The following is a 24,196-nucleotide window of genomic DNA, read 5'->3' as shown; positions in this document are numbered from 1 at the left end:
GATTGGATAATCTAAAAAAATTATATTCTAAACTTGAAATCTGCATAAATAAATCTTATTTTTATATGCAATTGTATGGATAACTTTAAATTTGAGTTTAAATTTATTTACTATTTTGACAATAAACAATACTAATTTATTCATTTATTTGTATTATCAACCCAAATTCAAGTAGCACATAATCTAAAAAATTATTAAAGACTTTTCTCATCTTCAAGTCTCAATTATAAGCAAATAAGCACCCTTGAATCAATTTCAAACACATTACTAATTTTTAACTTCGACACAGCTTCAATCATTCTAATTTAACTCGTTAAGACCCTTTGTAATTGTTTTGCTCTTGCTTTTTCAATGAACCATGTGAATCTTCTTACATGTTAGATTTAGTTTTACAAGATGAATTATAATTTTTATGATGCGTATCATCAACCTCGAATTGAAAATGATTTGTTCTCGAATCATAATCGTCATTATCATCCAAGTATGTAGTCAAGTCTTTCACATTAAAAATAATTAATTAAAAATAGCTAATACTTGATAATCACAAAAAAAATCTACTTTTTATATATTATAATTTATCTTTTTTATAATTCAAAATAAATTATTAGCTTTTTACATCAACTTAAACTTATATTTGCTTAGAAATTTACCTTTACAAATATGAATTCAAATAAAATTTTTGGGTTCAAGCCTATCAATTTTCTTTATAAAAACATAAAAAAATAAAAAAATTTTAATTTAAAACAAAGAAATTTTTTTTATATAGAAGATGCTACATGCTCTTGTAATGAAAACATTTGTCATATCCTACATTCATGTCATTTCTGTAATTTACTCTCCTCCTAGGCCCCAGGTGGTCAAATCCTCTTGAAATGGAAACAGTGGCGCAACACCAGGCGGAAGCCAAATTTCGGAGAGAATCAGAGAATGAAACTCCGAAAATTCGCGCAGATCTCAACGAGCGAAGAGGAAGAGGAAGAGGAAGAGGAAATGTCAAATGAACGTGAAGAGGGTGAGATATTTCCCCCAGAAGAGGATGAGGATGAGGAGGCATCGCAGGAGGATCCCAAACCGGTTGGCAAACGAGTTAGGTTTTCAGGAGAAGGAAGCGAGAAGAAAAGTCACTACAAGGTTTTCGAGTTTTCCGGAAACCGTTACACTATTGTGAGTGATTTTTTTCTGACAACATGAATGGGTTTCGACGGTTTGTGTTTGAATTGAAAGTTTTGGTTTTTTTATTCAGTGTTTTTAGGGTTAAAGCTGGAAAGAAATTGGGTCTTGCGTTTGGTTTGCTAGCTTTTTGTGTTTCTCTTGGTGGGATTTTGGGGTTTAAGTATTTTTTGGGTTAACCTCTCGCCTTGGATATCTGGTTGCTATTGGTCTCTTTGTTGGAGGGTTTTTGAGTTTGTGCTTGTTATTGAGTGCTGGAGGTTATTTTTTTAATTTTTTTTTTTGTTGTTAAATCAGGAGGGAATTGGGTTTAGGTTTGTTGCTTGCTCAAAATAAGTGAAGAAGATATGAAAGTTTAGAGCTTTTCAATGTTAGTTGTTTCATTCTCATGTGTTGCGAAGGCTGTACCTGTTTGTTTTTGGCTATCTAATGTTTGATCAGTTTTCTTTATCAATTTGGTTTTTATTCTGGACCTGTATTCGTAAGAATTTGGAGTTTGCGTGAGGTAACATAATTGAGGACTGAAAAAGCGGGGCGAATTCTCCCTAGCTTGAACTTGAAGTGGCTTGAAGAAAATGTACTATTACAAGAAAAGGAATTGATATTTTTTATGGTATTCAGAGTTCTCATTTCTTGTCTTGGAATTACCTGTTTTCTTTGATTTACTGGTTCAAATGCAGCAGTGGTTTTGAGCTGCTTTGTTGGAATGAGACTGCAGTTAGTTTCATTGATTGCATCTGGGGTTTTAATGTTTGAGAAATCCCTTATTTAGTGTGTTGGGTTTGTTGAGGTGAAGTTAGGTTAGCTAATTGGACAATTTGAAGTTTAAATTTGCAACTGTTTATGTGTTTAAATTTGATGTGGGAATGCATACTGGTTTTGAGACCTTGGTGGAATCATGGTTGCATTTGCTTTTTTTTCTCTTTAATTGTTCATGTCATCATCGAATTATATTTCTCAGTTCTGCTTTTGCTGTTCTGCAGGAAGATCCTGTGCTTCTAGCTCCTGAAACTAAAGAGCAAAAGCCTGACATCGTAATTATCAAGGTAATCGCTTGGAATTGCTTTGTAGTGTGCCATAGGCTTCTCATTGATCTTATTTTTTGTTCTTTGACCCTTCAGGTGGACACACACTTATGCCATTCATATTTAAATTGGATATTTGCACATTTTTTCATTTTCACTTTGTTCCTGGTATTTGCTTTTGATGCTAAATAAGCTAGTGTTAAAGCATAAACATGATTCTATGTTTGTAGGGATGAAAAGGTTCTTTGAGTTGTTACTGTTCTGCATAAATATTGCAATTCATGCTTTACTGGCATGCTCTGATGTCTTTAATAAATGATAAGCAACTGATTGTCAACCGATCTAAATTTTCTCCCAATCTTTTCAAGTGAATTAATTGAGCTTGCCTTCATTTTATATTTAGCGCATAAACAACTTTCATATCATCCTTTTCCATTGAAACCAACATGCCTGTTATCATGATGACAGGACATTACTCAGACCATTGATGGTGCGGTGATGGTCACTGGACAACTGTTTTATCACCCTGAAGATGCTAAGAAAAAGGGTGGTGGAAACTGGCAGATACGTGATAACAGGGAGCTGTTCTACAGTACCCATCATGTTGAGGTTCCAGCAAAATGTGTAATGCACAAGTGTGTGGTGCATTTTATCCCCGCCAACATGCCGCTTCCAGATTGCAGAAAACATCCTGGGTTTATTGTTCGGCAAATTTATGATGCTGCAGAGCAGAAGCTCTGGACGATAACTGAGAAGGACCCTCACTAGCATTTCTGTTCTTCCCAATGTTCTAATAATATTTTGGATGCAGAGAGGTGAAAGAAAAATAGATTAGGATGCGAGTAATCAGAGGAATCTAAAAGGCGTATTGCTGCAATAGGTGCTAAAATACCCTAGGACATCAAGTTAAAGAAAGAATGAAATGATTGACAGCAGTGAACATTATTAATATGACAAATCCAGAGTAATGCAAGTAGCATTCTTGTGTTTAATACAGGGGGCTAGAATCACAAGGGGTTACTCTAGTCATCTGATTGTAACGTAATGATTTTCAGTAGAGAATGGGAAATTTCATGAAATTCTAGGCCTCTGTTCCTTCTGCATTATCCCGTTGTTCTTATCCGTTACATTTGCTTCCTAGCTTCATGTTGTGTTCCCAACATGATCACACGACTTTCCTGCGTTTGGTGGACCTCGGTACAACGTCGTGTTAAATGAAGATTGTGTTAGAGATCCAAACAAATTATAACAGCGGCGTTATTGTCCTGGAGTGAAGCATAATTTAGTGTCCGCTAACTGGATAGGGACTGTTCTACGTATTGTTCTTCTATTACTGCAGTTAAGGAGAAATGAACTGAAGAAAGAGAGGAGGCTGGAATGGTCATTCTCAGGGGTTGGTGGTTGTGTAGTAATTTGGAGTTTTCCGCATAATTGTTATTTTGTCACTGCAGTTAAGGAGAAATGAATATTAGTTGGGTTAGTTTGGTCATGTTTTAGGTCTTTTTTAATAAATTGATTTTTTATTATTGATATTAGATTATTCATCCTTGATCTTTGTGATTTTCTCTATTTTTGTATATATTTTAAAATTTTTTTAGAAAAATCTAAAAAAATATATTTTCAGTAATTTTAGTTAACTTTAATCATTTTATTATTATGATTATTATTATTTAATTGTTGTGTGTCAAAAGATCTTGAAAATCATAAAAATAAAAAACATAGTTGAGGTTGAAATTTGACCGATAATTAAGTATAATGAATAAAAATGAAGCTTGATAATTAAGTCCTTCTAGCTTAGAAAAATTGAATAGCCAATGATGAATTTGATCAAATTAAAAAATCTATTAAAAACTTATTAAAATTAAAAAATTAAAATTATGAGTTAACTTGATTAAAATTGTATTATTATGGGAACTAATGATAAATTTGCAATAAATTGTTAAATCTAAAGATCTAAAATGTTTCAATTAAGGATATAATTGAAAGAACAAAAGATAATTAAGATCAAATTGAATGAAATAAAAGAAAGTCAAAATCCAAGACCGTAGCATGAATGAGGAAATGTTTGTCCTATTTTTTTAATAATACCAGCAGCGTTGACTAGACATTCTTGCTTTGCCGACAATGTGATTGTATGGGATAGATGTAATTTAATTAAATTGTAAGACCATTTCGGTGTTATCGTCATCTTTCTTATACAAACTACAAAGCATCCAACGGCTAGCTCCTCCTTGCTTGGCCTGGATATATTTATTTGCACCCCCGCAAAAACTAAGTCTTGTTGCCGCAACAAACTCACCGGATAAATCAAAATAAAATGGGAAACCGAAGATTCGCTCAAGTATCCACCAGCGACGAAGAAGAGGAGGCGCGACCAAAGGCACCGCCATTATTAACAAAGACAAAGCCTGCAAACAACAGCGAGAGGGAGAGGGAGAGGAAGAAGATAGAGCTTCAAGAAGAAGAAGAAGTAGCAGTGAGGAGAAGGAGAGGGAGACCGAGGAAGAAAGTAAGAGAAGAGAAATCAGAGGAGGAAGTAGAGGTGGAAGAGGTGCAGCAGGAGGATGCGAAGCCAGCTGGGGTATTGACTAGGGTTTCGGGGAAAGGGAGAGGGAGGAGAAATCATTTTGATGCTTTCGAGTTTGATGGGAATCGATATGAGCTCGTGAGTTATTTAGTTATTTTAATTAGTGTAATTAGGGTTTTTTTTCTTAGCTACATTTTTTGGAGAAAGATTAGGTTTTGTGCTTTAATTTTGTCAAGTGGTTTTGTTCTTTGAATGATTCTTCGCATTGTTTTAGCTGTTTTAGCACTTCGGTTGTTCGCTAGAAGTTATTTGAACTTGTGAATGTGGCAGGCATGGTGAATTTGGGGTTTAATAGGGGATTTTTCGTCCGTTTGGTTTTGATCGGTCTGGGAGGTTTATTTGGTGGATTTAAGGTTTTTAAGTATGTTTTGTTTAGTTAAATTTCGGCCTTGTGTTTTGACATCAGTTTTGGTGTTTGAAGGGTTCAGTGGAGTTTGTGTTTGTGATTGGGATAGATACACATGCTGGATTTATTTCTGGAAACACTTTGTTCTAGGTTATCCTCGGCTCTGACAAAAACAGGGTAGATTGAATTTGTGTTTGTTTTTTGTTATTTTGTTGAGCTGTTGTGTGCTTTACTTTATGGATCCCTTGATTTTTGTTCTGCACCTGGTTAAGTGAAGTGCTATTCAAGTTATTTCAGTTGATTAGATTATGGAGTTTGTGTGTGCTAAAAAGAATTGGGGAAGGAGCATGACTTGTAAAGTCCAGTGACAGGCTTAATGTGGCTGTTGAGAAAATTCAGAATCACAAGAAACTGAAATGATGATGGTTGGTGGAATTTAGATTCTTTATTCTTTTTTTTTGTGTTATGCACTATTTGATTTATTGATTCTAATGTATTCATCGTTTTGAGAAGCTTTGCTGGAATCTAGGATTATACATATGTTTTGATTGATTGCTTTTGGGGTTTGCTGTTTCCTGTTGGACTAAACCATATTTTGGTAATTTTGGTTTGTTGCTGGCAATCAGTTTAGCTTTTGGTGCTCTTTCTGCTCCTGCAAAATTTGAAGGAATTATACAATTGTACATTTTAAGATTTAAGCTGTCAGCTGTTTTTTATAACCCTATTTAATCAGTAAATGCAGCTGTGGTTTTGAGGAACTTCATGGAATCATAGTTGTTTTTACTGTTCTTCCCTAATTGTCATATAATGAATCATTGTGGATATTTATTTGTTTTTCGTCTGGCTGTTCTGCAGGAGGATCCTGTCCTTCTAGTTCCTGAAGATAAAGAGCAAAAACCTTATGTGGCAATTATCAAGGTAACTCATGGAACTACTTGTTATTTTAATTCCTCATGTGTTCTGTATCATATTTGGTGGATATGTATCTCATGCGTGGATATCCTATTTTGAATTTATGTGGTTTTTCATCCTACCCTTTATCATTCATTATTTTCTCTTTAATGATGGATGACTTGGTGGTGAAGCAAAATATTGATTTTCTGTTTTCCTTGATAATGAGAATTTTTCTGTGTTAACTGTGCAAATTTTCAGGAGTTCATGCACAGATTTTGCACTGGTTTGAAATCAATAATATTTTGGTGACGTTTGATTCTAATGATGAGCAGTTATGTCTTGACAGATTTCACAATAGTATGATATGATGTCGACCCTTTACTAAATAATGGGTGATGGGCTTAAATGAATAGTATTCTAAAATATATCCGAACACATGAATGATATACTAAAATATTTCTAAAATGAAACGGTGATAAATTCTGAACATCAATTAAGTTTGGGAATTTGGTCCTATCATATTTTAAATGGGAGCATCTTTTTGTTTACACTCAAGATTGAGAAGGCCCTGTTATTCCATATTAATGTATTTCTGCCTGTTCATTTCTTTTCATTTTTTATTTCCCAACCACTAGTTGGAAATGGGATGCGACTTGCATACCTCAGCGATTTAATTATTCAGATTCCAACTTATTTTCTTTCACTTTTGGGGATGCGATAAACTTCTATTGCACGCTGAATTGGAAATTAATTTCTTAAATTGTTGTCTCGCATTTTATTATTTCATGGGTCTCTCTGGTAAAAGATTCTTAAGTACACACTATTTGGCCAATTTTATCGTAGTTATGTTGCTGACTGAGTTTGTTCTGGTGAACATAGGACTCATTTAGTCATTTCATCTTGATGATGTAAATCATTCAGATTGTTTTGATTTTGTATCTAGTATGTATGATTTCTGTCATCACCTTCCTTTGAGACCAATGGAATTATTATTCTGTTGATAGGATATTTCTCAAACTAAGCATGGCAGCATGATGGTCACTGGGCAGTGGTTTTATCGCCCCGAGGAAGCTGAGAGAAAAGGTGGTGGAAGTTGGCAGTCACGTGATACTAGAGAGCTCTTTTATAGTTTTCATCGTGATGAGGTTCCAGCAGAGTCTGTCATGCACAAGTGTGTTGTGCATTTTGTCCCAATTCACAAACAGCTGCCAAATCGCAAACAATATCCTGGTTTTATTGTCCAGAAAGTGTATGACACTGTGGAGAGGAAGCTTTGGAAGCTTACTGACAAGGATTATGAATATAATAAACAGCACGGGATTGATCTTCTTGTTCAGAAAACTCTATCAAGGATAGGAGACCTTCCTGACATTGAAATTGAAGATGCTCCCACTGCTGCTCCTGAACAGGAAGATCCGTTAAAGGAAAAAAGAACTCTGAGGAGAAAGAATGTTTCACCTCTTGATGTGACCAGGGAGGAAGAAGCAACTGGCAGACCTGATAATTTAAAAGCTGAAACACCAGGAAGCTGCCCAAGCAATGATTCAGAATATCATGCCATCTTAGTAAAGTTTGATGCCCTGACTGGAGATACCCTTCGAGACAAATGGTTGGAGCGGCTTCTTCAGAGTATTCAATATATGTGCAGTTCTCCTAACTGCACACTTGATGATGGTAAGCTAAAAGGTGGTTTTGATGGTGTTGACCATAAAAAAGAGCAGAAGTCCCAGGGAGCTGCAAATGGATCCGAAGAAAATAGTGCAAAGGTGTATATTGATTTTTTGCACTTAGCTTTGGCATATGACATTGAATTCCATTTTTTGTATCTTGATTAGTAGGAGGAGATTAGAGGTGGAAATTTGACAATCTTGAAGATGTTTTGACTCTAGTGCTCTAATTGTAAATGACAGGTTGGCAAGTCTTTTCCCTGGCTGGATGCAGCTGTTCCTGCAATAAGTGCTCTTGAGAAGGCCTCACATGATGCTCTTTCCTCTGATTTTCAGAAATATAATCAAAAGCTGCGCCAGCTAGCATTCAACCTCAAGGTTAGTCTTGCTCTCACTCTCTATCAAGGTTGTTATTCTCTGGGGGTTCACCCCATGTGGATACTCTTCTTCCCTTATGCTCATTATGGGAATAAAGGTGCCATGGAGTTGAGTTCAGTCTTCATAAAAGATGTCAGTCATGTTGAGGGACTGTAGTGGCTTTTTCTGTACATCTGTATATTAGTGATGCACGTATATACGTGTTAAGCTGTTAAACAAATAAACTATTGAAGTTTTTCCTGTTTGCATGTGAATGAAATGGTTTTTAAAAGAGAAAACAAGCATACTCTGAATATCAATGATGCTAATACATATGTATTTACTGGCATATTTAAATGAAAGATTGAAATTTTATCAAAAGCATTCGGTGAAATGCTTTTAAAGGGAAAACTAAGCATTCTAGTAGGATTGTCTTAAGCGGTGTTGATCATAGGGTGTGGAGTATGGTCCAAATTCATATGATTAAGACTTTGCTGTGGAACAAGATGAATTTTCAAACTAATGGTGTTTAGTATCCAACTTTTGACTGAGCATGCCACCTTCTTTTGCTAAGGATGTTGATATCAATCTTCTTTACCTAAAATTTTTTCCTTTATTCTTGGCAGAATAATGCATTTCTAGCCCACCGTCTTCTAAACAGAGAGTTGGAACCCTCAAAAATGCTGAACATGTCACCAAATGAGTTGAAGGTATAAGCTCTATCTCTGTCTGCTTGGCATTATTTTTATTATTTCTGCTATTATGATCTTGTTCTGGAATATGTACAAATGCTATAGATTGTATGAATTAACAAACTTATCTGCAGGAGGGTTTAACAGCTGAGGAAACTGCGAAGAAGGAGCCTGATGAGTCAGAGCGCATGCAGGTTGCTTCTTTTTGCCACACTTTGGTTTTAACTTTGAGGTGTTGGATAGATTTTTTGGCTGTACACTTGGATGGGTGCTTGTGCTCATTGCTTGGCTAACCTGTTCGCTTGTGTATCAGATGACCGATGCTCGTTGCTCAAGATGCAGCGAGTTTAAAGTGCGACTAAGGGACATAATCCAAGCAGGACATGGAGCCCGCTACCAGGTTTTCTTCACACCTGATCCTTTTTTTCTACTTGCTATTATTTTTGAGATTGAAATTAGTTTCAAATATTTAGCATGTTGCATTGCCTTTCTGACTGTACTACATCTAACGAGCTAGGGTGCAAGCACCCAATGCATAAAGTGACATGTTAGACGTGCTAATATTTTGAACTCTAGAGATGCATTTCATGCACAGTTGCATAATATGTTCATACAGCCAAGTTGTAGACACCTGGTCTCATCTGCTTTTCTGTCTGGTAAATTATTTGGTAGTCCTTGTTCAGTCTTCTTGTACATTTATTAAATCCCCATATGAAATATTGGCTTGCAAGTCAAAATTTTGCTGACCATGGTAACTCAGATTGCATTTCAGATTTCCATTGGTGATCTATGATAGTGAACTACTTCAGAAGGCAATAAGTACAACAGGCAAAATGTTAACTGTCTGTTGCCATAAAAAAGAAAATAAAAACCACAAGTTATTCTCTTGTATAAATCGTTTGCTTATATGTTGAAGAACAGTAGTTCCTTTTTATCAAAATCTTTCCTTTTCTTTCTCTGTATTCTTTGTCTTGTTATATTCAATCATTATTGGGAGTAGACACGGAATTTAAAACCAATTTGCATGTTTGGATTATCAATCGGAACTTCCTGGGGTTTGCCTTTCTGTTGGACCTTAACTAAGTTGGCTTTATAGTGCTTGCTACTCTTTCAGTTGCTAAGCTAGCTTGCAGATTTTCGTGTTTGATAGCTATCTCTTCTTAAACTTGTTGCCATTAGTGCTAGTCTCCAATCCAATAAGGTTATGTACTTTGCATTAGCAGCATGTAATCTCAATGGGCATCTGTGCCGGAAGACTTGGCTCTGCCAATCTCTTGGCAACTTGTACTCCACAAGCCATTTTCTATGGAAGCATCAAATCTTGAAAATGTTTATGTAAGACAATGCATGCCTTTCCATCTCTCTACTGATAAGATGTCTTCGAGAACATTAACGTGACAAACAAACTTAGTTATTTTGAATGATTGGACTATATTGCAACTCTGAATTGCAATCTGCATTAGCTAGAAGTAATTGTCCATGTAAATGAACTGCCATATTTAAGTCAGTTAACTTTCAGGGTTTTTTTTTCCAGCTGGAGTGCATTGCCTGTGGCAATTCCTGGTATGCATCCAGGGATGAGGTATCTATGCTATTAATAGACACCCCGAATTCTGCCAGAAGTGTAGGCACTGCACCATGGGCAACTGCCAAGTTTGATGAGGTTGAGAAGAAGCTAGTGAGTCCCTGTGAATCTGATAAGGCGACTGAATTCCTTAAGAAAACAAGTGAACCATATATGCCCGTGTTGGAAAACCAACGATCATTTAGCAAGGTCAAGGTTGAAGGGAGTTCTGAAACTCAAAAGAATGCTGATTAATAAATACTGCCAGGAATTTGCTTGATTGTGCAGATGTCTTTAGTGGGCTATGCATAGTTTTGCACATTCCTGAAGTTCCAAGTATAGTTATCTAAAAATTAACATAAGAGTTGCTGTACAGGAGTAGGATTATGTTAGTAATACTTCTGACCTTAGGAGTTCTACCTGATCACTGCAGGATAGAAGTTATCTGTACCTAATGACAGCAAGTCTCGATTTGTTATTGAATCAATTTTATATAAATGCATAGTTACTGAAATAGCTGAAGTTATTTGGATCTCTGCTGAAATGGATAAACTTTATTCGGAACAGTACGGTGTCTGGCAAAATGAGCGTTGCAAATATCTTGTTGCTTTGCACGGGCGGCAAGAAAGAACCAATCATCCTTGTGCCGTTCTTTAGGTTTCAAGCACTCTATTGTTCAAGTGCGTGGAGGTTCCATTATGTTTTCTTGGAGTGGTATGCTCTAGGCGTGCACGCGCATGAGCTATTTCTTACATGAGCTTTTAGCTTAGCACTTTTGAGAGAGAGAGAGAGAGATGATATCTGCTATATTCATTGATTAATAGTATATTTAACCTTGACGGAGTGAATTTAACTGGTCTGTAGATTTTGATGCTCTATATGACATCAATTATCACATGAATAGCATATTATTAAAAAAAAATCAAGACGGGGGGTATCGCATGAACTATACACGTTGCCGGGGACTTGAATGCCTTGAAACAAATCGTTGTGTTCTCGAACTTGTGGAAAATCCATGGAGTATACTGGAGAGAAAAATTAATAATTCTTCCCTTTCAATTCAAGAATGTTGGATGCAGGTTCTTACATCAATTCGTACCACTTTATTACGTCTAGGACCACTTCAACTAAACTTTAGTTCATCCATATGATGTAGTAATCACAGTAGAAGAGAGTTTAAGAGCCAGTTCCAGGAATCTCGAGCCACTTGTAAATGGTATAAATAATTTGCTTATGATTTCCAATTTTGTTTTCTTTTACTTGCTATATTGGAAGTCTGCTCCTCGCAGATGGCCATTCATGCCATCTAACAATTTCACAGCTTCAAGACGTTGAGGACTTAGATGTAATTACAGTAGAATTAGGCCTTCATTTTGGTACTCTAATACCAATTATTAGTTTAATTACTCCAAACAGCTAGAATTAAATGTAGTCGTCATCTTGTCTTGATATCTGCTATTCCCAAAGTACAATAAGATAATAAGATGTCACAGTGAATCCGGCACCCTGTCTCATTTTAATTAAAGAATTAGTAGTATGCCCCCCAGGTATAACATATCACTCAGTAATAAGTTAACCCTCTTTATTTTCATTTAAAAAAAAACTAATTAAAAAACAATAATTTTTTTTTTTAACTTGTGTTAATATTTGAAACCAATAATTCTAGTCATGAATCTAAAACTAAACCCATGAAAGGTAAATAGTGAAGAATAACAAAACAATACTCTAAAAAATAATTAAAAAAATGCTAATGTTATTGATTTTTTTTTTAAAATAATAATGTATCATTTGATTTTGTAATTTTATTAAAAAAGGCTTGGTTGAAAAATAATAAAGAATCAAATAATAAAACTTCCATAGTGACATGGGTTAATCTGGTATAAGAAATGGGTTTCTTGTTTTTATTTTTATTTTTATATTTTATTGAAAATTATTTAACATATTTTTTAAACTAAAGTTTGTGATATGAACTTTCTATTAGTTTAATAAAAAAAATTACAATAAACCTTTATAGAAAATTATAATTCAAATCATTTAATTTAAAAAATTCCTTATATTATATATTTTAACTTGATATAAATATCTTGATTTCATGCGTGATAATATAGATTACGTGTGTTTAATTTTTCAGTAGATGTCGAAAATTTATTAATTAAAATGTAAATATATTTACACATAAACTATCCATAGATTTAATTAATACCACTTTTAGTTACATCTATTTTAAAAATCATATACAAAGGAAGGAGAAATGAAAAAGAGAATTATACACTTATGTATAAAATAAAGGCAAATGATATGCTCACTTATTATGCATTCAAGAAAAGTATTATGCATTCAAGCAAGTAAGGTTCTGGCCTAGCGGTCGGAGGAGCTTGTTCCCTTTCTCCGCATCTGAGTTCGAACCTCACCATGCACGCCTGTCACCCCCGAGATATCTTACCTATTTATTGGGCTTGCAAGATGTTTAGTGGGTCGTGGAAATTAATCGTGGTACGCGTAAGCTGACCCGAACACCCTCCATAAATCAAAAAAAAAAATATTATAATTTTATCATATAAAATTGATCTGCCCCTCTTAAAATTAATAACACATCCAAATAACCAGAATCACCCTCACCCAAGAAATGGATTCCGCTTTAAATAAGGGTATAAATGTCTTTGCATACATGAGTGCCCCATCTAAAACTGGTCATATAATTCAGACAAAAAGTAAAGGCAAAACCAAAACAAAGCAAAGCACAAAAAAAAACACAGGCAACAGCATAGCTAGGCTGCAAATCATGACTTAACACAGGATGGCTTTTTTAGTAGACATGCGCAGAAGCTTTGCAGCTCTGTGTCTCTCATTGCAACCCTTTGTCACGTGAGTGGGCGAGAGAGTGAGACTCCACTCTATATTCTATAGAAACAAAGACACGTTACACACTCTCTATAACTAAAGCCAAGGCATGCGCTATTCCCCTCTCTCTCACTTTTTGTGTTTATTATGCTTTACTGTCATTGGTCTGCTTCTTATTTTCTTTTCCTTTTGTACTTTTGTTGATTCTTTGAGAGTGTAAACACTCTTTGGGGTCATGGCTGACTGTTCTTGAGGAATTTTTTTTTGACCTTTTTGTTTCTATTGATAAAAGGCTTTAGCTTGAAGAGATTGGAAGGATATGATTACAGCTACTTGTTGCTGGGTTTTTCTTTGAATTCACAACCGTGAGATCCAGTGGGGTATGGCATTTCCTCAAGTTCGTTTTTTTCTCAACATTTCTTTTCTTTTTTTTCTTTGGCTTAGAATGCAAGTGAAGATAAAGTCGTTGCTAATAATTGTATGAAGCCTTCATGTCTGCAACTTTACTCTTTTGGGGAGTTAAATTTACAGAGATCATAGGATTCCTTGTTAATTCAAGTTTTTCAGTTTTATGGATCATCAAAGTTAGTTTCTTTTGAGGTTTTTTGTGATCTCAAACTTGGGAATCATCAAATGGGGAGCATGCTTTTTGAAGTTCTTTTTTTTTGAAGGTCGTCATAATAGTTCTTCAACTTTTGCATTAGCTCTTCAAAATTAGAATATCAGAGACGGCACTTTCAAGTGAGCAGATTGGTATTTGTAAATGAGAATGTGCTGGCTTGATAAGTTCTTACTAGGCGGCTATTTTTCATTGTGTGTTTTTCCGTTTCATCATGTGTGATTTGTACAGTTTACTTGGAAGCACATAGCTATTTGTTGTTTGTAGCTGGATGTCAAATTTAGTGTGAAAATAAATGCATATGATGACAATTAAACAATCCTCTTAAATGCTGATAATTTTTATTGATTCTCTAATAATACTATCGGTCTCTGGCAACGTTTAGTTGTCAGATAAGTTGGCTTCTATTTCTTGTTTTTTGTGGGTAATGTGAGTTTTATAATCAGAAATTGCTACGATCGCATTGCTGGGTCTCTTGTTTTTTGGCTTCTTCAGATATTAACATATTTTTCTTCTTATTTTGGATTTGTTCTTTCCTAGGATTGTGGATCGATTAATGGAACTGGAGATGGAGTTGGATTCGGAGAAGAGTAGCACCTCAGATCTGAGTCCTAATACTGTTCTTCCGCATCGACGTTGCTCAAAAGCAGAAAAGAGGAATGCAAATGGCAAACTCCCACGTAAAGATGATATTTTGAGGATGAAGGAGGGCTTCACTGACATTAGCTTCCGTCATTACCGTAGTTCCTCTTGTAAGAATGTTCCATCTAGACCTGTCGGTCTACAAGGTAACATAGAGCTGAAGCGAGGCTCCATATATCAAAGCTCCAGAGAAGTAAGGACAACGAAGGAAATCGGTTCTAATGGAGGGAGGAGAGCAATTGAACTTTCCCGTGCTAGTGACACCTCGTTTTCTTTCAGAATTGTTGACTCTCTGTCTAGCTTAGATGAAGAGAGCATGCCGAAGAGATCTCTTGCAAGCTCTGTGAACTCAAACTCGAATTCTAAGTTTGTTCGAAGACCTTGTGTAGAACCACGCTCATCAGATGACTTCATTGAAATCTGTCCAAATTTGGATAAGAGAGACAAACATTCTGTTGGAGCTGTACGGAGTGACTCGATTGGGAATCCAAACTTCAAATGCGAAAAGGTGTTTGGTCCACTAAATGATGGGAATGAACTTCTGGAAAGAGATACAGCTCTGATATTCCACCAATCAGTCTCTGCTAAGGTAGAAATGCCCTGTTCACCTTGTTCTTCGGAAAGCGATTTCTCTAATGGAGCTATCTCAAAGTCCCAATTCAGTCCCATCCGAAAGATGTTCGATCCATTCACAAAATCAAAGTCTATCCGGAGTCCGTTTTGTCATGTACCTGAACCAAGTGATGCCAAAACCACTGGGATGTCAAACATGGGAAGGAATCAGACATTTCGGAGATCTTTGTTCCATGACTTTTCACATGCAGCTCAGAAATCAGATTTTGGTTCTCAGATTGTCAAGAAAGATCACCATCATTCAGCTGCAGTGTGTTCACCAGTTCACCTACATGGTTGTCTGAAGATGGAAATTAAGCACGGGGTGCCTTTTTTCGAGTTCTCATTGAATCGCCCTGAAGAAGTTCTGGTGGCTAAGACATGGAAAGCAAATAATGCATTTAATTGGGTCTATACATTTCACTCCATTTCCAATAGAAAAAAGAGCGACACCACAGGACGGGGGTTGAGTGATGGAAATAAGGAATCGTCAGTGGTGGGGCAGATGCAAGTTTCATGTTCTTTATGTTCAGAATTAAAAGATGGGGGGAACTTTGACAGCTCTCTGGTGACAGAGTTTGTGTTGTACGGTAATGTCCATGCAAGACAAAGAGTTTCTACTGAAGAATCCCCTGGAGTTGGATCTGAAATAGGTGCCAAACCAGGCTTGGTTGGTGGAAGTCATGAGATGGATGGCAACTCTGATGCAGCGAAGTTCAAACATCAACCTCAACATGCTTTTGATAGAGGCAACCTTGATTCTTCCAATCCTTATCCATGGGCAGCTGCAGTTTTGCATCCAGAACTCGAAATAGCAGCCGTTGTTATTAAACTCCCATTTGCCAAGAGAGAGAGCCTGAAATACAAAAGGGGTGACAAGGGTAGTGATAAAATGCATTCGAATCTGCTCAATCTTTCTGTTGGCGAGCAAAGGATGAAAACTATCCGTGATGAAGGAAATCAAGAGAAGGTGAAGGTGGTGATTCCAACTGGAAAACATAGTTTGCCAAGGGGTGATGGTCGGGGTCCTTCTTCATTGCTTGACAGATGGAGATCTGGTGGAGGCTGTGACTGTGGTGGCTGGGATATGGCCTGTCCCCTTACAGTTTTTGGCAATCCAGGCATCCAATGTGCTGAAGACGAACCACTCTTGGACAACCAGCGGCCTTTGGAACTTTTTCTTCAGGTAAGCTTCCTGATTCATACTCGAAGATGTTTTACATTGCTGACATGGATAAAATGGAAATCTTACACTTGGATAAAAGAATCTATGCCCCAAATACGGGCAACTTGGCTTTATTGGTAATATGAATCATGCAATTAGTCTCTCTATAGTTCCTTACTATAACAAGATTCTGATTTTTGTGCAGGGAATGAAAGAGAATAATATACCAGCAATGACCATGACAGTTCTTGAAGAGGGTCAATATGCTGTTGATTTCCATGCACAATTATCCACATTACAAGCATTTTCCATCTGTGTTGCTGTATTGCATGGTACAAAAGCCACTGGTGTGACTGGAGAGGAAAGAGGCAATCGGTTATCACATTGCAATTCACTGAAAATGCTTATGGAGGAGGAAGTGAAGTTCTTCATTGAAGCAGTCACTGAGGAGGAGAAAAGGAAAGCATCCAAGAAAGTGGAAGGGATCAAGCAATCTTACAGGCTTAACCCTCCCTTTTCTCCAATTGCTCGGGTATAGCCTCAACGTCATACTGAATGCTTCCTCTAGCAAAACTGACCAGGCTTGCAAAGATCCAGAACCAAAAGAAATTCAATGAAGAAAGAGGTTCTCATGATCTAAAAGGGTTCGGCAGGAAGCCGGTTGCAGCAATCTTTGCCAAGGGTGACTAAGCTGGGAGTTTGAAAATGCTTTTGAAACCCTTGCACAGCTGTGCTCATCAGAATACCCAATGTATGTATAATTTGATTCTATTTTGTTCTTCCATTTTTCAACTAGCTAGAAATAGTATAGAAACGTATCACTGTCCATAATTGTAACTTGATAGGAAGGGAAATACACTAATTGGAAAGATAAGAGGGGGTCTTGATCTTGTTTGTATTATATTTGAGGATATGGTGTCGAGGGGAGTAGATATCAGATGGTTTTTAGAAGCTTTCATCACTAATGTATTTGGAGGCAGGCATTTCAAAATATTTGTTCACAAAACCATATTGTAACTTCAAATTTTTGAATAATGGGTTACTTTATCCTTGTTTGTTCTCCATGGTTAAATATTTCACGCAGTGATGCAATTACCTCTTGAGTATTTCCCCCCTCTCTAGCTCAATAAATTCTCACACTTGGGATGGGAGTCCGAAAACATTGATAGATGCTTCACAGATTCTTGATGTCCTTAATGAGAATCATGACAGAGCCATGCCGTGGGTTAACTTTTGCAGGACATGTCCTTGCTTAAGTAAGAAAATCTTGACATGTTCTGTCCCAGAGAGCATGCTGCCATGACAGTGAACGTGCACTAAACAAATTCTTACACCCTTGACCTTTATGTCATCTTTTTTGGCTTTCATGAATTGCTAAGCTAATACTCACAGCAGCATACTTCGATACTCACTGTCCTTTTTTCTCAGCTGAAACAACACCTCGTGCGTACTTCGGCATGGCAATGAAAAATGAAATATATTAAAAAAGTATCGATTATTTAGTTTATTTTAGCCACTACATATTCCGCAATGTTTCCCATAACTCAAAGCGTCTCAATGTTATTCCTATTATTTTCATACACAGTTTCAGTACAGCCTTAATCGTTTTTTTTTATTATTATTAATTTCATAGATTATTATTGCATGAATATAGTGGGAAAGAAGATACAGATGAAAGAAAGAAATGGAAAAATTGAAAAAAAAGTTAAATGTAAAAGTGGGAATTTCGTTAGTTATTTACCAATCGAGAGCCGCACTGGATCTTTTTATAATTTATAAGACCAAAATCACAGATTTTAAACTACAGGGACCGGAGTAGAAAGTTTCTTAATCTGCAGGTCTTAAAGTACAATATAGAGGTCGTACATACGCTGACAAATAAAATTAGCTCAACTTAAAAAGCCAGTCGCCGTTGCCGGGGATCGAACCCGGGTCACCCGCGTGACAGGCGGGAATACTTACCACTATACTACAACGACACGGTTGGGAGGTGATCCATAATTAAAGTACTTATATAATAGAATTATCAAATGCCGCAGGCCCACACCGCCCCAGAACCAGTGACTGGAAAGTTGAACACAATTATCAGTAGTAAAAGTCAGCTGAGAGAAACCCATTGAAATCATTGTTGAAATGCTTCCAGTGCTTAAGTAATTAATATATCTTAAAAAAAATTACAGTGATTGGACTTTAAAGAATTTGGATTCAAAAGAGCATTAGTGCAGGTTCCATTATTCATCCACTACTACATTCTCAGTGAAAAAAAAAGCAGCACCAGAACAGCATTGGTTTTTCGATAATGTAAACACCAAGAATTTGGTTCATATCCTGGTCGATGTTTTCCAGAAACCCGAGAGAGGCTAGAATAGCATGGAATATCATATTTAGATGAGGTGAATGGCAAAGACAAAAATGTCATGTTGCAGGTACAGTATCCATTTCCAGTCCACGGTTCCCTTGATGGATTCTCTCATTCCTTTATTCTTCCAATTCCAATCAGGACAGTTCACAAAATAATCATGATCCACGAAGATATCTCCTTTCTTTATTCTTCAAATGAACACACTTGTTCACAAATAATCCTGATCATCTTCACAAAATAATCATGATCCACGAGATATCCCCTTTCTTTATTCTTCAAATGAACACACTTGTTCACAAATAATCCTGACCATCTTGATGTCGGGGTGCCAACATTGTGATTATGATGCTATTGGCAACGATGCTGAATCATTTTCAATCCTTTCTTTGTACTGAATACTTTAAGCACTAAACTGTGGCATCTCCAAAGAAAATAATCTTTTCAAAAATTCATATGATGCAAAGAATACTGCTCCTTGAGACATGTACATAACCAATCTCGGAGTTAATCCCCTGAACATGGAAACAAGAAGAATAGTGGTTAAGCAGAGCTGATAATATCTGTAAATCACAAGTTTCAATGCTGGGAATATAATTTATAAAATGATAATTCAAAAACTAAAATTACTCTGCAAAGAGTTTGAACGGTCATGCAGGTCATAAGCTCCTCACATGTGTGTTGCCTTTTCAAACTCCTAATAAATTTGCCAAGTATGTCACGCTTCTAGATACTAAAGTTCATCCTAAAAAAACTTCAGATTTTTAACACCCTGACATTCTTCAACTCAAAAGCCACAGCAGAGTTATCTGTTCATAGAAGTCGATGATGACTTAAGAACTTGAAATGTTTTACCATTTTAAGCCTGTAAACAACTTTTAAAACCATTATCATCCTTAGATGAAAATGTGCAGAACCAAATCAACTTTACCTATAGAGGCCCTTCAAACCTTCATTCTTGCCTATTTCTTGAAGTGCATGAAATACGTTTACATATGGGCTCATGGATCCAGGAATCTGCAAAATGCCACTGTTAGAGAAACATGTGCAAAAGATTAATGATGATAGCAGGCAGCGCATAGAGAAATATAATTAGTTACAAGTCACACAGCTAACTGACAGGTCTTTTTTGCACCAAACTCTCTTGAGGTTACACAATTGCACATTCAAAAAGACTTTAGAAAAGTAAAAAAATATACTACATAAACTTCTCATCAGTTGAAAATCTATAGATGGCATGTTATTGAATAATATCAATCTTTCCTTTATGATAAATATCTTGAATAATAAAGTCCCTAACATATCCTTGCAATTAAATTGTACAGTCAGATTCATGATACACCCATATAGAGCTATTACAGAACGGAAATACTAAAAAGGTTTCAGTGCATTGTTTCAAATATGGATGGAGGGGTGTGTGTGTGTTTCAATGGGTGCATAAGAGCTTGACAAATGTGATACTTCTACTATCTAACTTTCAAGAATCACATGAGGCTACACAACAACAATTCAATACATTTACAAACCTGTGTCTGCAATCTTGTCTTCACCACATCAAAAGGAGTTGTAAATAAGGCTGCAGTAGATCCTGCTAATCCTCCACAAACTAGCTGCATTGATTGGACTTTGTCTAAGAATATCCCATGTAAATGATTTGAAGATACTAAAAGAAAATGCTATGATCCAACCACCAAGCCAGCACCACAAAAAAGTGGAAATGTTACACACAACAGGCAGAGGGTTTATAAAGGGAGCAAGCATAAAGAAAGGAACAAACCGTTTGTAATGTATTGGGTTGAGCACTGGAATTTTGAGATGACAGCACCAACTGCTTCAAGCTTTCATATGTGTAAAACTGCATAATGGCTAATATATCTTTAGAATTGGATGCTGAATCAAAAAGCATCAGCAGACAGTCCATAAAAAACAAAATCTTTGTGAAAATTTGAGGTCTAAAGCAGCCAGATTTTTTATGGCGTTTCACTATCTTGCAACCCAGAGGCATCACAATATCACATGTTAAAGTAGAGCAGAAGATTAACATAAAAGAGGCCATAGAATATCAAATAGCAGGGGTCAACATAAGCTGCAAAGCAGTTAGATTTCATAGTTTAATTTACGTTATGATCAGAAAGATCATTAGTCTAAAATATGGAGCACAGAACAGGCAAAAACATCTAGCATGTAGAAAGATCTAACCTTGATCACTGACTGTGGAATGTTCCGACAGAGTACAGCTCCCCAACCTGCATACAACGAGTGGAAACCACCTTTTCCAATTATTCCAACCAGTGCACTCCTGCAAATAAATATTAAAGTAACAAAAGAATGACATATTAAAGTAACAAAGGACTGGCATATTTAAGTAACACAGGAACAACAACCAATAATAGAATGGATTCTCTATTATGAAGACAACATAAAACAGTGTCCAGGAAAAATAAGTACAGAACTTCAAACACTAAGGTAATAGTAAGCTCTCAAAGGTATACCAGCAATTGTTATAGTGTGAACCAATTTGCATCTGCTGCTTTATACGTTCACTGGGAGTAAAAACAAAGGAAGTTGCAATGCTTGCACAACCGCCTGCAAGGCAATGGGCAAAAGAATGATGTTCCTGCAAAAGTAAATGGTTAAGACTTTTAGGTGTATAGACATCGCATCAAGGTATAACACAAAAGACATGCAGAAAAGCAATATTAAGCATCATAATCCATTTCCTTTTTAAATATTTTCCTGTACACAGAGGGTAGACAGTTCAAAAACAAGGAACAACAAGAAAGTTGGACAAAGCAAATAGAATAAATGCAACCTTGGGAAACTGAGGAAGCAAAGATCCTTTAACTGATTCATATGTAAAAGTGTAAATGGCAGAAATTGGAGCTGACGATGCAATATTGCTACCTATTCCACGATAAAGCCCAGTCATGCCTGAAAATTCCATCTCGATCAATACATGATGCCAATTATGCCAAGATAAATATTAAACAGAAAGCCAAGAAGAAGAACAAGTTCAATAAACCACCAGCAAGCACAATCACCTTCAACTTTTCACACTAGAATTTACCTCTTTCAGAAACAATTGATCTTCCAATGAAGGAGATAGACTTCTGTTCTGCAGGGCAAGATTGGATGATTGTCTTTACTGTATCTATAGGATGCAGAGAAAGGCTAACAAAAATACCAGCAAATGCACCCGCAAAAGCATGCTCTTGCTTAGCTAAGGCATACTGAGGTCTTTCGCATGCTGATGACTGAATGTGTATTCCAGTTCTGCCCTGAGCGACCAGATTTTGTGGTTGTTCTCTTGCATTTTTAGGTGCATCAAAATCACCAATGTCATTTTCAAAATGTTTATATGTACTCTTACATGGAGCTAAACAATTAATATGATAATCTGCGAAAAGAACATAATTTAGAGCTCTTGAAGCACTACTATTGGCATTAAAATCATGGAGAGCCCCAAGGAAATAGTCAGAGGATACAGAGCTGGATTTTCCTATAGTTACTACTCTTGCATTATCACACAATGATACCTCTTTTGATTCGACTGAATCAGAGTAACAGTCAGCAGTTCTAGAAGCTAAGTTATTTGCAGGGTTAGTTGGACAATCTCTGGCCATGCAACCTTCTGTGCTGTTATTTGCAGGATATTTTGAACAAGCAGGAATCAGTTCCTTCATCCATCCATATAACTTATACAATTCGTATCCAGTACCCCCAGTTGCAAGACCTTTCCCCTCCCGAGACTCATCCCGCAAGCTGGTACCTCTCTTCAAAAACCGCCAGAACAGTGACCGGCTGTAATTTTCACTAGAAGGTTCAAACACCAACATCTTCTTAGTTACTTTAAGAAACTCAAACTGTGGCTGCACCATCTGTGTAACATGGCTACCATTCCTTATATCAACACAAAAGTATTTAGTATTATCATCTAGAATGGCTGCCCTGCCAGCTCCTGCCCCATTCAGATAATTCAAGATAACATTTTTCTGATCCTTGGTTTCAGGAACGGCGCAAGGATTCAAAAGATTCCAAACCTGCCCAACTGCTGAGACAAGCTCAGTCGTGCTGAATATTTCTGGCGACGAAGTTCCAGATTTTATGTCATTTGGCTTATTATTCTCAGAAATGGAAGGGGAATGTCCATCATGGACAAAATCAGTAAGGTCAAAAGGCATTACCCCATTTCGATTCCTCTTGTAAGTAATTGAAGGAGGCTGATTACCTCTACCAGGCCTTTTGCCCCCATACATTTTGTTACAAATCTTTCAAGACTTCCCTCGAAAAAGCAGACAATACAACATCGCTATCTTGAATGCAACATTAACTGCAAACACAAAGATCGAGTTTCAAATCTAAACAACACACAAACACCTTAAATCCCAAGTAATTCACGTAATTATGCAAAACCCAAAATCCTTTCAAAAACGAGATTGACTGAGACTAATAGCAAAAACCACCTGCTGCAATGGAATGCAAAATTGAACAAATGTAGTCCCAATTCCAAAAAAGTAAGCTTTTTTACATGGCAGCTTCTAGAAGTAACTAAAACCCAGTTCGCAAAAACAAAAGGTGAGACCATTCTTATTTGGGTTAGAACTTTCACATTATCCAAACAGAATAAAAATAAAAAGGTCAAACATTTATAAGAGTTTACGGAGTTTTAGAGAAAGCTCAGACCTTGATGAGTTTGACCTTTTTTTCTAGCAGAAAGTAGCAGTATCTGAGATTTGTTTCTTGAATCATTTTCTGGAAAATATTTTTGAAGGAAGGAGAACATGGGGTTTTTACGAGGGTTTTTATTTAAATTTGTGATATCATTTTTAAGCATAAATTCTATCAAATCATTGCTTTACATCATGCAGTGATGGGCCACCGTACAGATTCTTGCCTGTTTGAAAATTGGATGTTGGGGGCTGCGTTTAATGGGCCGAGACGATACAGCGAGGACCCTCTCGTAAATAAGTAATGCTATTCGTTCCCACATTTATTTTTTCCAAAACAATCAATCATCGATCATCGATATGATAATGGATCCGATGTAGCACTCCTCTCATCAAGCAGTAGATATTATTCTAAGAAATAAAATTTCTAGTTGTTTTTTCCCTTAGAAATACCATTGTTGAAGAAGATGGTTCCATCAATGAATTTATGTGGTCCATTAGTGATCAAACGATTTGCAATTAATTCGGGATTGTGTTCTTCAGGTCTCGAATTGGCTTGGATGTTGGGATTTCAAAAGGTTATCCTGGAATCTGACTTTAGAAGGTTCAGCTCATTACGCAGGTGTTTATTACGGTGGAAAACTCCCTCATTGCCGAACTAAAGCAGCTGCTAAATCGTGAGTCGGAGATCAAAGTCCACCATGTCCACCGCGAGGTAAATCAAGCAGCAGATGTCCAATTGTTTTTCAACAAAACATTTAAGCAACTCCATATTCTTGTCTTCAAAAATACATTCATGTCATTCTGATATAATCATCAATCAACAACATAAAATATCTCTTTTAAGAATGAAATGAAGCGTACATGTAACATTCCACAAATGTAGGTGTGCACCAGCTCAAGCATATTCTAGGTTCTCAATGCTACTCCTCTAAAAAATAATTAACCATGATGTTTTTCAATAACACACCATTCATTCACAAAGTATC

At 36.4% G+C, this 24,196-nt stretch overlaps 3 protein-coding genes across 8 annotated transcripts; 2 read left to right on the top strand and 1 right to left on the bottom strand.

Annotated features, from left to right (window-relative positions):
- Window positions 1–775: 775 nt before the first annotated feature.
- LOC105124381 (uncharacterized) lies at window positions 776–3,301 on the top strand. Its single transcript, XM_011024394.1, has 3 exons — window positions 776–1,164; window positions 2,154–2,216; window positions 2,664–3,301. Exons 1-3 carry the CDS (start codon window positions 928–930, stop codon window positions 2,961–2,963), a joined length of 600 nt encoding a protein of 199 aa, XP_011022696.1. The 5' UTR covers window positions 776–927; the 3' UTR covers window positions 2,964–3,301.
- A 1,006-nt stretch (window positions 3,302–4,307) lies between these two features.
- LOC105124440 (uncharacterized) lies at window positions 4,308–17,232 on the top strand. The gene is made up of 11 exons (XM_011024458.1): window positions 4,308–4,860; window positions 5,984–6,046; window positions 7,027–7,788; window positions 7,933–8,067; window positions 8,673–8,756; window positions 8,873–8,932; window positions 9,052–9,138; window positions 10,273–10,556; window positions 10,870–11,016; window positions 14,303–16,202; window positions 16,387–17,232. The coding sequence occupies exons 1-11, from the start codon at window positions 4,513–4,515 to the stop codon at window positions 16,717–16,719; spliced, it is 4,203 nt and encodes a 1,400-aa protein (XP_011022760.1). The 5' UTR covers window positions 4,308–4,512; the 3' UTR covers window positions 16,720–17,232.
- Window positions 17,233–18,790: 1,558 nt separating this feature from the next.
- Window positions 18,791–23,380, bottom strand: LOC105124380 (Mitochondrial substrate carrier family protein). Of its 6 annotated transcripts, none has more exons than XR_842039.1 (11): window positions 23,224–23,380; window positions 23,004–23,088; window positions 21,608–22,870; window positions 21,353–21,471; window positions 21,033–21,157; window positions 20,740–20,839; window positions 20,318–20,395; window positions 20,067–20,150; window positions 19,472–19,570; window positions 19,197–19,349; window positions 18,986–19,055 (listed from the first exon to the last, which is right to left on the bottom strand). XR_842039.1 is itself a non-coding variant. In XM_011024389.1 (10 exons), exons 3-10 carry the CDS (start codon window positions 22,794–22,796, stop codon window positions 18,944–18,946), a joined length of 1,893 nt encoding a protein of 630 aa, XP_011022691.1. In that variant the 5' UTR covers window positions 22,797–22,870; window positions 23,004–23,088; window positions 23,224–23,380; the 3' UTR covers window positions 18,791–18,943. The 6 variants fall into 6 exon arrangements, 4 of the variants coding, with proteins under 4 accessions (XP_011022691.1, XP_011022695.1, XP_011022692.1 ...); XR_842038.1 differs by having other exon boundaries at window positions 18,988–19,055; window positions 19,472–19,557; XM_011024389.1 differs by lacking the exon at window positions 19,197–19,349 and having other exon boundaries at window positions 18,791–19,055; window positions 19,472–19,557.
- Between the last annotated feature and the right edge of the window lie 816 nt (window positions 23,381–24,196).

The sequence above is a fragment of the Populus euphratica genome, unplaced genomic scaffold (assembly GCF_000495115.2).
Source record: "Populus euphratica unplaced genomic scaffold, PopEup_1.0 scaffold4.1, whole genome shotgun sequence".
NCBI classification, from domain to species: Eukaryota; Viridiplantae; Streptophyta; class Magnoliopsida; order Malpighiales; family Salicaceae; genus Populus; species Populus euphratica.
Note: the sequence above shows the minus strand (reverse complement) of the source record. Positions and strands in the feature narration are given on the sequence as shown.